Below are 10,027 nucleotides of genomic sequence, written 5' to 3'. Positions count from 1 at the left end.
CGCCCGGCCAGATTTTTGTATTTTTTAGTAGAGACGGGGTTTCACAGTGTTAGCCAGGGTGGTCTCGATCCCCTGACCTCGTGATCCGCCCGTCTCGGCCTCCCAAAGTGCTGGGATTACAGGCTTGAGCCACCGCGCCCGGCCAGTTTTTTTTATTTTTTAGTAGAGATGCGGTTTCACTGTGTTAGCCAGGATGGTCTTGATCTCCTGACCTTGTGATCTGCCCATCTCAGCCTCCCAGAGTGCTAGAATTACAGGCTTGAGCCACCGCACCCAGCCGAGAACAGTTTTCTAGCATTACTATTTGTCCTCACTAAGGCAAGACCTTGTCACAGGATATGGTAGGGAATGTGGTCTGAACAGATACGCCTAATTGGTTTTTGTTATCCAACAGCAGTTACGATGATCGTTCATCCGACCGGAGGGTGTATGACCGGCGATACTGTGGCAGCTACAGACGCAACGATTATAGCCGGGATCGGGGAGACGCCTACTATGACACAGACTATCGTCATTCCTATGAATATCAGCGGGAAAACAGCAGTTACCGCAGCCAGCGCAGCAGCCGGAGGAAGCACAGACGGCGGAGGAGGCGCAGCCGGACATTTAGCCGCTCATCTTCGGTGAGTGCCAGCCCAGGCCCTTCCTCTCCCCACTCTTCTGCAGGCCCTCTAGGACTCTGGTAAGTGAGAAGTATCCTTGTTCTCAGCTGAACATTGGGGCATGAACACTGAGGTGGGCACTGAGTTTGCCTACCCTCTTAGGAGCTCTCCGACTCTTGAAGGGCCCTGGAATCTGCTTTGGAGATGGATGGGCACGGAGCATTTGTGACCCCCAGTGCTCTCCCTGGCATGTTGGGCTTATTGTGTTGGGAGCAGCTTCTCTGCCCCAGCGGCCTCCACTCTTTAATGGGGACCTTGCTTGTGAACTGCCTTTTTCCCCCAAGCCCTGGGCTCTGTAGCCCCCTTGGCAGGCGGGCTTGGGTGGGGGCAAGGGGAGATCTGTATCTGCCCGGAAGGGCATTGTGTAGAGCATGGGGTTGTGGGTGACATTGGCAACAACACCACTTCCCTGCTCTGCCTATGCCTCTCCCTGTTCCTGTTTTGGGTTTGGGGACTTGGGATTATGCGCCGCTCTCTCTTCTCACACCGATCCACCTTACTGCATCTGACGTGTTCCCTTCCACTGTCCCCCATCATCGTCTGTCCCCCCTGGCTGGGCGCCTGTGACCGGTGACCCCTCTACCACCCACCCCGCCTCCCTCCGGCCCCCGCTCCGACACCTGGCTTGCTCCGACCCCCCCTGCCCCCCGACAGCAGCACAGCAGCCGGAGAGCCAAGAGTGTAGAGGACGACGCTGAGGGCCACCTCATCTACCACGTCGGGGACTGGCTACAAGAGCGATGTACAAGCCAAATCGTAACAATCCTATAGCCTGTAATGGTCCCATAGCCATCCTAACGTCCCAAGCCAACCTGAGTCACAGCCTCTTGCCTTTTCTCAGTGGTGTTGTTTATCTGGGTGGTTTGAGTTGCTGTTGAGAATTGACCTCTGTTGTCCACTCCCAGCTCTCACGGCCCCTGGGTTAAAGGTGGTGGGAATCACGCAGGGGTTTTCTTCCCCTGTGACCATCTGTATCTGTTCCCCTTCCTTCATCTCCACCCCAGTCGCTGTCCCCATTTTTCTTCCAACTCAGCTCATTCCCCACCTTCTCTCCCTCCCTCTCCCCGACCCTGCTCTCTTTCATTTCAGATGAAATCGTTAGCACCTTAGGAGAGGGAACCTTCGGCCGAGTTGTACAATGTGTTGATCATCGCAGGTAACTGTCAGTCCCTCCCTACTATGTGGGGATAAAGAGATGGTGGGGGTTATATGGGGCTATTTTGCTAATTAACGTAAGGTAGGATTTCTTAGTCCCCTGTTCATTTTGAGACATTCTTGAGAACCCAGCAAAAGCCTCTCCTGCCAACTTACAGGGGTGGGGCTCGAGTTGCCCTGAAGATCATTAAGAATGTGGAGAAGTACAAGGAAGCAGCTCGACTTGAGATCAACGTGCTGGAGAAAATAAACGAGAAAGACCCTGACAACAAGAAGTAAGCAAGCAAGAAAATATGCAGGGAGGCTGGCAGGCCCAACCCCTACTCAGGAGAGACTTCTAGATCTGGTTTAGGTAGACAGGGGAATCCTAGACCTTCTCATCCATTCATCTTCTGTTCATCATGTTAGAGTAGTAGAACATCAGAGTAGGAATGCGGGGGCCTATGACATGCCTTAATCCACTCCCCTTGTTTTCAGGGAAGTTAGATTGCTCCTTGTTTGAGCCCAGCCCAGAACGGGTTCTGTAGATACACACTGGACATAGCCCTAGGTCTGAGCATCAGCCTCATCGAACAACGAATTAAGCGTTTATAAGTAGAACTATGCTGGTAAGGCCACAGACATTTATGCAGTAATATTTTGTTCACATACATTCACAGTCCAAAAATGGAATAAGGACATTAAGCCAAGATATGAGGCCAGTAGGTATAAACAGGAGCCCAGTGGTAGCTGGTGGTGAATGAGTATCAGGAGTTGGGCTGGGGTTGGGGTTTAGGATGGATAGTTTGATGATCCAGGATCTGTAGTGTTTGGAACTTGGCACTCAACAGCTCTTCAGTAAATAGTTTTTTGAACTATTTAAAATGATGCAGGAAGATATTTTGAAACTTGGCAAGTAGTACCATTCTTCTTGGGTCTTGCAGAGGCTATTCCCTAGCTGAACTGAATTTTGGTGTTAGTATTAACTGGCATGGTTTTACACAAGTATGTGGAATCAACAGCTATGAAGTACCTCCTTGTTGGAGGGCTGATGGGCAGATGAGAGCTCATCAGATAATCCCCCTTCCCCCATCTCTTCTCAGCCTCTGTGTCCAGATGTTTGACTGGTTTGACTACCATGGCCACATGTGTATCTCCTTTGAGCTTCTGGGCCTTAGCACCTTCGATTTCCTCAAAGACAACAACTACCTGCCCTACCCCATCCACCAAGTGCGCCACATGGCCTTCCAGCTGTGCCAGGCTGTCAAGTGTGAGTGGGGTGGGCTGAAATGGACTCTCGGGCATCCCCTCCTTTCATTGGATCTCTCTGTCGGTTGTGCACTGGTGAAGCCCCTAAACAGTCAGCTCTCTGTTATCTGCAGTTCTTTTACTGTCATCTTGAAATGTCTTCTGACTTAACTCCTTGACTAATGTCTTTATCGTCACTGTTCTTACTCTACACCTAACCTAGCAGCAGCTAGAAGAGAAAGCCTTTGGAATCAAAGCACTTAATTACCCTCCCCTTTTCCTTTCCTCCTCTTCTTGGGAAAGCATCAGTCAGACAGCAAACATAAAGAGACAAAAATACACTCCTTAGGCTAAAGGCTTACATTTGTCTAGGATGAGATGTTCATTCAAAGCAAAGCAGATGTGAACACAGAGTATGTAGTTCAGCTAAGGGGCAAGGTGGGGAATTCAAAGAAGTACATTATTCCTCTGGAGTCATCAAAACAATACAGTTTCACAGAACTGAGTTCACATAATGCCAGCTAGACACATGTCAAAGTGTATATACACTATAACTCAAAGCAAAGTTGTTTTTTTTTTAACATCAGTTGAGATACATATGTATCTTATTGTAGATAGAGCAGAGCTTCTTAGACCAGGCATTCCATTTAGACGTAGAGCAGAAAGCAGCCCTCTCATGATTCTGGACCTGTCTCCTCACTGGCTTTGCCCTAGGTAACCAGGCCTGGGGTCAGCTGATACCAGTTAGCTCTGGCCACCTGCACCAAGCCTGACCTGGCCTTCTCCCCTACAGTCCTCCATGATAACAAGCTGACACATACAGACCTCAAGCCTGAAAATATTCTGTTTGTGAATTCAGACTATGAGCTCACCTACAACCTAGAGAAGGTAAGATGGATAGGGTCTGCCCTTGGTTACTGGGGGTAGGCAGCTGGGCCACTTTGCCTTCTGCCGAGCCCTTTCTTTTCTCCCTTTTTATTTTGTCCTCCCACATTTTCTCCCTGTCTGGTTCCAACTGGGTAAAACTAGATAGGTTGAAAGGGAGAGATCTCTTAAGACTTAAATTGGGAGATAACTTGTACAGGGGACTTCACATAACTTTCCAGTAGAGTGAAAATTTTTAAGGTTCTTTTTGGACTGACTGACTGATTTATTTATTTGAGACGGAGTCTTGCTCTGTTGCCCAAGCTGATGTGCGCTGGTATAATCTTGGCTTACTGCAACCTCTACCTTCCAGGTTTAAGTGATTCTCCTGCCTCAGCCTCTGGAGTAGCTGGGATTACAGGCACCCGCCACCATGCCTGGCTAGTTTTTGTGTTTTTAGTAGAGATGGGGTTTTGCCATGTTGGCCAGGCTGGTCTCGAACCCCTAACCTCCGCCTGTCTCGGGCTCTCAAAATGCTGGGATTACAGGTGTGAGCCACAGCGCCTGGCCTGGACTTCTTTTTTGAGATGTATATTTCTGTGAGGTAGGAAAGCTTGGCTCCCTCGACTAACTGGAGATGATGGAGATCTCAGACCTAAAGAAGCTCTCCCAAAAAAAAAAAAAAAGAAGCTCTCCCCTCCCTTGACCCCTTTGCCTCATGTTATATATTTTCAGAGAAACCCCTTTGCTACATGTTACATTTTTTTCAGAAAAACCCATTTGCTACATGTTACATGTTTTCAGAATAACTGTATATCCGGCACTTGGCTGTAGTCTTCAGATGCTTACAGACGTGCACGCTGTTCTAGAATCATTTCTTAATCCGTTTGCTCCCCTACTTCTAAAAGTATTACGCTGGATGTGGTGGAAGCTGTAAAACAGGAAATTTCCCAGGGCTTGTGGGGCCAGGCAGGAGATCACAGTAGCTTTTTTAAGGCTCAGAAGCACAGTAGAGAATACTGGTGGAATCTCAGTCTGGGTGCAGAGGTTCATCCTGTTCCTCCTCTGCTCCTAGAAGCGAGATGAGCGCAGTGTGAAGAGCACAGCTGTGCGGGTGGTAGACTTTGGCAGTGCCACCTTTGACCATGAGCACCATAGCACCATTGTCTCCACTCGCCATTACCGAGCACCAGAGGTCATCCTTGGTAAGGGAGGGCAAGGCTGTCCAAGTGTGTGAGATGATGTGGTGAGGGTGGGGCCACCTAAGCCTCATAACACCTTTTCCCTCCCATTCTCACCCAGAGTTGGGCTGGTCACAGCCTTGTGATGTGTGGAGTATAGGCTGCATCATCTTTGAGTACTATGTGGGATTCACCCTCTTCCAGGTAAGTGATGGGATATCTTACTTGACCACCTGGCATTCTTCTACCTGGTTGCTTTGTTGTCTGCTGAGGACCTGCCTACTCAGTTCTCCACATTGCCCACCTTCCTGGCAGCTGGTCCTCAGCATGCCCTTTTCAGTCCCATGCTCAGTTCTGTTTTTGTTTCCCAGACCCATGACAACAGAGAGCATCTAGCCATGATGGAAAGGATATTGGGTCCTATCCCTTCCCGGATGATCCGAAAGACAAGGTGAACCTTGAGTGGGCACTAGTTAACCCTTTTCCTTTTCTCTCCACAGAGTTGGTCTATTTCACATCATTTTCTTTTTTCTTTGATGCCTCCTGTCCCCTCAGTTACTTTCAGATGGGGAAATAAGGGAATTGTAACAAGGGTGACCTTCTGATTCCTCAACTTCCCCTTCCCCTCTAGAAAGCAGAAATATTTTTACCGGGGTCGCCTGGATTGGGATGAGAACACATCAGCTGGGCGCTATGTTCGTGAGAACTGCAAACCGCTGCGGGTGAGCCGGGCTCGGGATAAATAGTGCCCACCATCCAGAAGTCACTTCTTAGGGTGGTTTGCCCCTGGAATGCTCTTCACAACCAGAGGGTTAGGAAAGGAGGGGAGGAAAGCTGAAAGAAGACATCTTTGGTCAACAGAGGAAACATAAGAGGGAGTGGTTTTGTGGAGGGAAGGAGGTTAGACAGCCTAACCTCGAGACAACCAGAGATCAAAGCAATGTCCTGGATTCTTTAGGTCAGACAGAAAAGAATAAACTACCTTTGAAGAGCTTACATTTTAATGAGGAACTAAAGAAGATTCATGAAGTTGACAAGGATATACAAGTAGAAAGAACTTTCAAAGATTATGGAGTAATTGTGCTAGTGGGAAGGTAGGTTGAGCTGTAATATCAGAAACGTTGGTCCTGGTGTGGTCGTGGTTAGGTAGCCTTCAAATTGGTTGCAAGCAGAGCCTTGGTTCTCCAAGAATGAAAGGTAGGGTCTTGAAGAAGGCAGGGTTTATAAGGCATCCTGCCTCACCTTTTCCTGCCCTCCTCCACCAGCGGTATCTGACCTCAGAGGCAGAGGAACACCACCAGCTCTTCGATCTGATTGAAAGCATGCTAGAGTATGAACCAGCTAAGCGGCTGACCTTGGGTGAAGCCCTTCAGCATCCTTTCTTCACCCGCCTTCGGGCTGAGCCACCCAACAAGTTGTGGGACTCCAGTCGGGATATCAGTCGGTGACGATCAGGCCCTGGGCCCCCCTGCATCTTTTATAGCAGTGGGTGTCCAGTCCAGGACACTGGTGCTTTTTTATACAAGAGAACGAGCCAGAGTTCACTCCTTCCTCCTGGCTGTCTATATACCTGTGAATATGTGAAATAGTGTAAATACGAAAGAACTTGTACCTATCACTTCAACCCCTGCCTTGTACATAATGCTCTTCCATCCACACAGTTTCCACCCTCACCTGCCCCCTCATACGGAGTTGGATGGGGACCGAGTGAGGTAACCAGGTGGCATCTACCCAATGTTTTATAAGGAATTTTGTACAGTCTTTGTGAAATAAAATAACGTGCTTCATTTGACCCCCATCCCTGGAGTTGGAGGTTTGGGAATGCTGGGGTGGAGGGATGAAACGATTGGCAAACTTTCTTGAATTTTGGGTATGAAGGGAGTCCTTCTTGCCCTCCAAAATTAAGCAGAGCCAGGCTACCAGTTTATTTCCCCTGTCTACCTTATAGGGGAGGGTAGCGATGGGTGGGGCATTTCTTTCAGATTAGAATAGAGAAGTGTTACATGGTGGCACTTCTCGGATGTGGAATCATGAGAGTTGGAAAAGATCTGACTCCTAGAGTCATTGGGCCGCGTGCCAGTATAGAGCCAGAAACCCAGGTTGAAAACGTTCTTAACCTGACTCCTAGGGTTTTGGCAGGGCCGGTCAAAAGGCTCCCGTCGTCCATTTCGAGAGACTAGGAAGGCCGCATTCCTACGCGAGGCCTGCTGGGAAGTGTAGTTCGTTAGTGGAAGGAAGTCACATAGAAGAGGGGCGGTACTTGGTTGTGGGCACTGGGTTAGAGATATCACGTGGGGGCACTTCCGTCTTAGCTTTTGGCCAAGACGCAGGCGCAACCCACGGCTGCTGCGGGGATCCTTGTGGCCTTTCCGGTCGGTGGAACCAATCCGTGCACAGAGAAGCGGGGCGAACTGAGGCGAGAGAAGTGGACTCTGAGGTTTACCACTACCGCCACTGCTGCGGCAGGGGCGTGGAGGGCAGAGGGCCGCGGAGGTCGCAGTTGCAAACATGGCTCAGAGCAGAGACGGCGGAAACCCATTCGCCGAGCCCAGCGAGCTTGACAACCCCTTTCAGGTGACTCGCGCCGGTCGGCCTCTTTTGGGCAGTCAGGTTGATTCTTCCCGGTTCTGTAGGGTCGGGCTACCTTGTATCCCCATTCGTGACATTTGATCCTGGGAAGAGCCGCCACGTGGGGTGACAGCGACTCTAGACCAGTGAGCACTCTGGGGGGCGGGCCCTGCCCCTTAATGGGCTGATGCTGGCAGTGTTGGATGATGGATTCGAGGTATATGTTGTCCCAGTCCTGGGACAACGGCGTTTCCCCGAAGGTGCAGTACTTGGAGCCACAGGCAGTTTGGGAATGCCCCCTGGGAATTCCCCTAAGTGGCACCGGGCGCCAGCTGAGCCCCAGGTCTCTGCCCTCAGGACCCAGCTGTGATCCAGCACCGACCCAGCCGGCAGTATGCCACTCTTGACGTCTACAACCCTTTTGAGACCCGGGAGGTGAGTTACTGGAGAGCACAGGAATTCAAGGAAGGGGAGGGTTTGCCAGTGAGACAAGTCAGCCTGGGTACAGGGGACTTTTCTGCATGCACAGGAAGGAAGAGGCACTGTGATCTCAGTTCCCTGAGAGAGGCTAGTCAGCCATGGGATGCCTTATCCTTCTAGGGCCACCAGGGCCACCAACCCGAATGGTTTGAGCTCTAAAAGTCAGTCCTGGGAACATCTGGAGGCTGGCAAGGCTTTAACCAATGTTCTGTATGGGAAGGCTTTCTTGAAGAAAATAAAGGTTGGGGCTCGTTGGAGTTTAGGTTAGGTGTGCAGTTTGAAAGCAAGGAATGAGGAGGACTACACCTGTTTGTCCCACTGGATTAGAAAATGGTGAGTTGTAAGAATTTAAGGGGTTTTCATGGTACTTGAAAAAAAAGGGGGGGGCAGGGGAGCCAAGCATGGTGTGCAAGTTTATAATCCCACTTGGGAGGCTGAGGTGGGAGGATTGCTTGAGCCCAGGAATTTGATGGAGACCATCCTGAGCAACAGTGAGACCCCCATCTCTTGAACCATTTTAAAAATTGGCTAGGTGGCTGGGCGCGGTGGCTCACGCCTGTAATCCCAGCACTTTGGGAGGCCGAGGCAGGCGGATCACGAGGTCAGGAGATCGAGACCATCCTGGCAAACACGGTGAAACCCCGTCTCTACTAAAAATACAAAAATAAAATTAGCTGGATGTGGTGGCGGCACCTGTAGTCCTAGCTTCTCGGGAGGCTCAGGCAGGAGAATGGCGTGAACCTGGGAGGCGGTGGAGCTCGCAGTGAGTGGAGATCGTGCCACTGCACTCCAGCCTGGGCGACAGAGCGAGACTCCGTCTCAAAAAAAACATTGGCTAGGTGTAGTGGCACATGCCTGTAGTCCTTGCTACTTGGGAGGCTGGGATGGAAGGACTGCTTGAGCCCAGGAGTTTGAGGCTTCGGTGAGTGATAATTGCACCACTGCACTCCAGCCTGGGTGGCAGAGAGAGACCCCCACACCCCATCCCCAGAAGAAAAGGGGGAAAAAAAAGCACAGTTAAATGGGGAGATGTGGTAGACGAGTGATGTGAGTCCTTGCTAAGGAATTGGATATGAGGGATGATAAGGTCGCTACAGGTCATCACAGGGTTCTCTGACAGAAATTCAACAGAAGAACCAGCTTCCTAACAAATGGGGGAAAGGCTGCTTCCTCACATCATGAGTTCTGGGTCTAAAGGTATTCAAGCAGACTCTAGATTCCTGTGTTATGAGGGACTAGATGATCACTAAGGTCTTTTCCTCAACAGCCACCACCAGCCTATGAGCCTCCAGCCCCTGCCCCATTGCCTCCACCCTCAGCTCCCTCCTTGCAGTCCTCGAGAAAGCTCAGCCCCACAGAACCTAAGAACTATGGCTCCTACAGCACTCAGGTACAGGAGGTGTGCAGGTGAGGGCTGGGGAGAAGGGCCAGTCCTCGGGCCCAGGGCTCACATCTCTGTCTGCTCACACTGGGCAGGCCTCAGCTGCAGCAGCTACAGCTGAACTGCTAAAGAAACAGGAGGAGCTCAACCGGAAGGCAGAGGAGTTGGACCGAAGGGAGCGAGAGCTGCAGCATGCTGCCCTGGGGGGCACAGCTAGTAAGTAGTAGAGTGGGGAAGAGCATCTGAGAGTTTGGGAGGAGCAAAAACAGGTCTTAAGAGCCTGAGCTCGGCTGGCCACAGTGGCTCACACCTATAATCCCAGCACTTTGGGAGGCTGAGGTGGGCGGATCATGAGGTCAAGAGATCAAGACCATCCTGGCCAACATGGTGAAACCCTGTATCTACTAAAAATACAAAAAAAAAAGGCCGGGCGCGGTGGCTCAAGCCTGTAATCCCAGCACTTTGGGAGGCCGAGACGGGCGGATCACGAGGTCAGGAGATCGAGACCA

The 10,027-nt window shown here is 50.7% G+C and overlaps 2 protein-coding genes across 5 annotated transcripts in view; both read left to right on the top strand.

Moving 5' to 3' along the window:
- Nucleotides 1-6,887, top strand: part of CLK2 (CDC-like kinase 2) — a 10,670-nt gene extending 3,783 nt beyond the window's left edge. Inside the window, exons 3-13 of one of the 2 annotated variants that reach the window (XM_011928327.1) lie at nt 395-623; nt 1,320-1,404; nt 1,752-1,818; nt 1,976-2,092; nt 2,900-3,066; nt 3,838-3,932; nt 4,984-5,113; nt 5,211-5,293; nt 5,461-5,540; nt 5,721-5,811; nt 6,355-6,887. In XM_011928327.1, coding sequence (XP_011783717.1) covers nt 395-623; nt 1,320-1,404; nt 1,752-1,818; nt 1,976-2,092; nt 2,900-3,066; nt 3,838-3,932; nt 4,984-5,113; nt 5,211-5,293; nt 5,461-5,540; nt 5,721-5,811; nt 6,355-6,537 — 1,327 coding nt within the window. In that variant the 3' untranslated portion in view covers nt 6,538-6,887. Of the gene's footprint in view, nt 1-394; nt 624-1,316; nt 1,405-1,751; nt 1,819-1,975; nt 2,093-2,899; nt 3,067-3,837; nt 3,933-4,983; nt 5,114-5,210; nt 5,294-5,460; nt 5,541-5,720; nt 5,812-6,354 lie in introns of both variants that reach the window. The other variant, XM_011928326.1, reaches the window with a different exon arrangement.
- Nucleotides 6,888-7,312: 425 nt separating this feature from the next.
- SCAMP3 (secretory carrier membrane protein 3) overlaps nt 7,313-10,027 on the top strand; it is a 6,874-nt gene continuing 4,159 nt past the window's right edge. For 2 of the 3 annotated variants that reach the window (XM_011928329.1, XM_011928328.1), the window contains exons 1-4: nt 7,316-7,663; nt 8,015-8,092; nt 9,405-9,527; nt 9,614-9,734. In XM_011928329.1, coding sequence (XP_011783719.1) covers nt 7,598-7,663; nt 8,015-8,092; nt 9,405-9,527; nt 9,614-9,734 — 388 coding nt within the window. In that variant the 5' untranslated portion in view covers nt 7,316-7,597. Of the gene's footprint in view, nt 7,664-8,014; nt 8,093-9,404; nt 9,528-9,613; nt 9,735-10,027 lie in introns of all 3 variants that reach the window. The other variant, XM_011928330.1, reaches the window with a different exon arrangement.

Source organism: Colobus angolensis, unplaced genomic scaffold (assembly GCF_000951035.1).
Source record: "Colobus angolensis palliatus isolate OR3802 unplaced genomic scaffold, Cang.pa_1.0 Scaffold77, whole genome shotgun sequence".
NCBI lineage: Eukaryota > Metazoa > Chordata > Mammalia > Primates > Cercopithecidae > Colobus > Colobus angolensis.
This window is presented reverse-complemented; position numbering and strand designations above follow the sequence as displayed.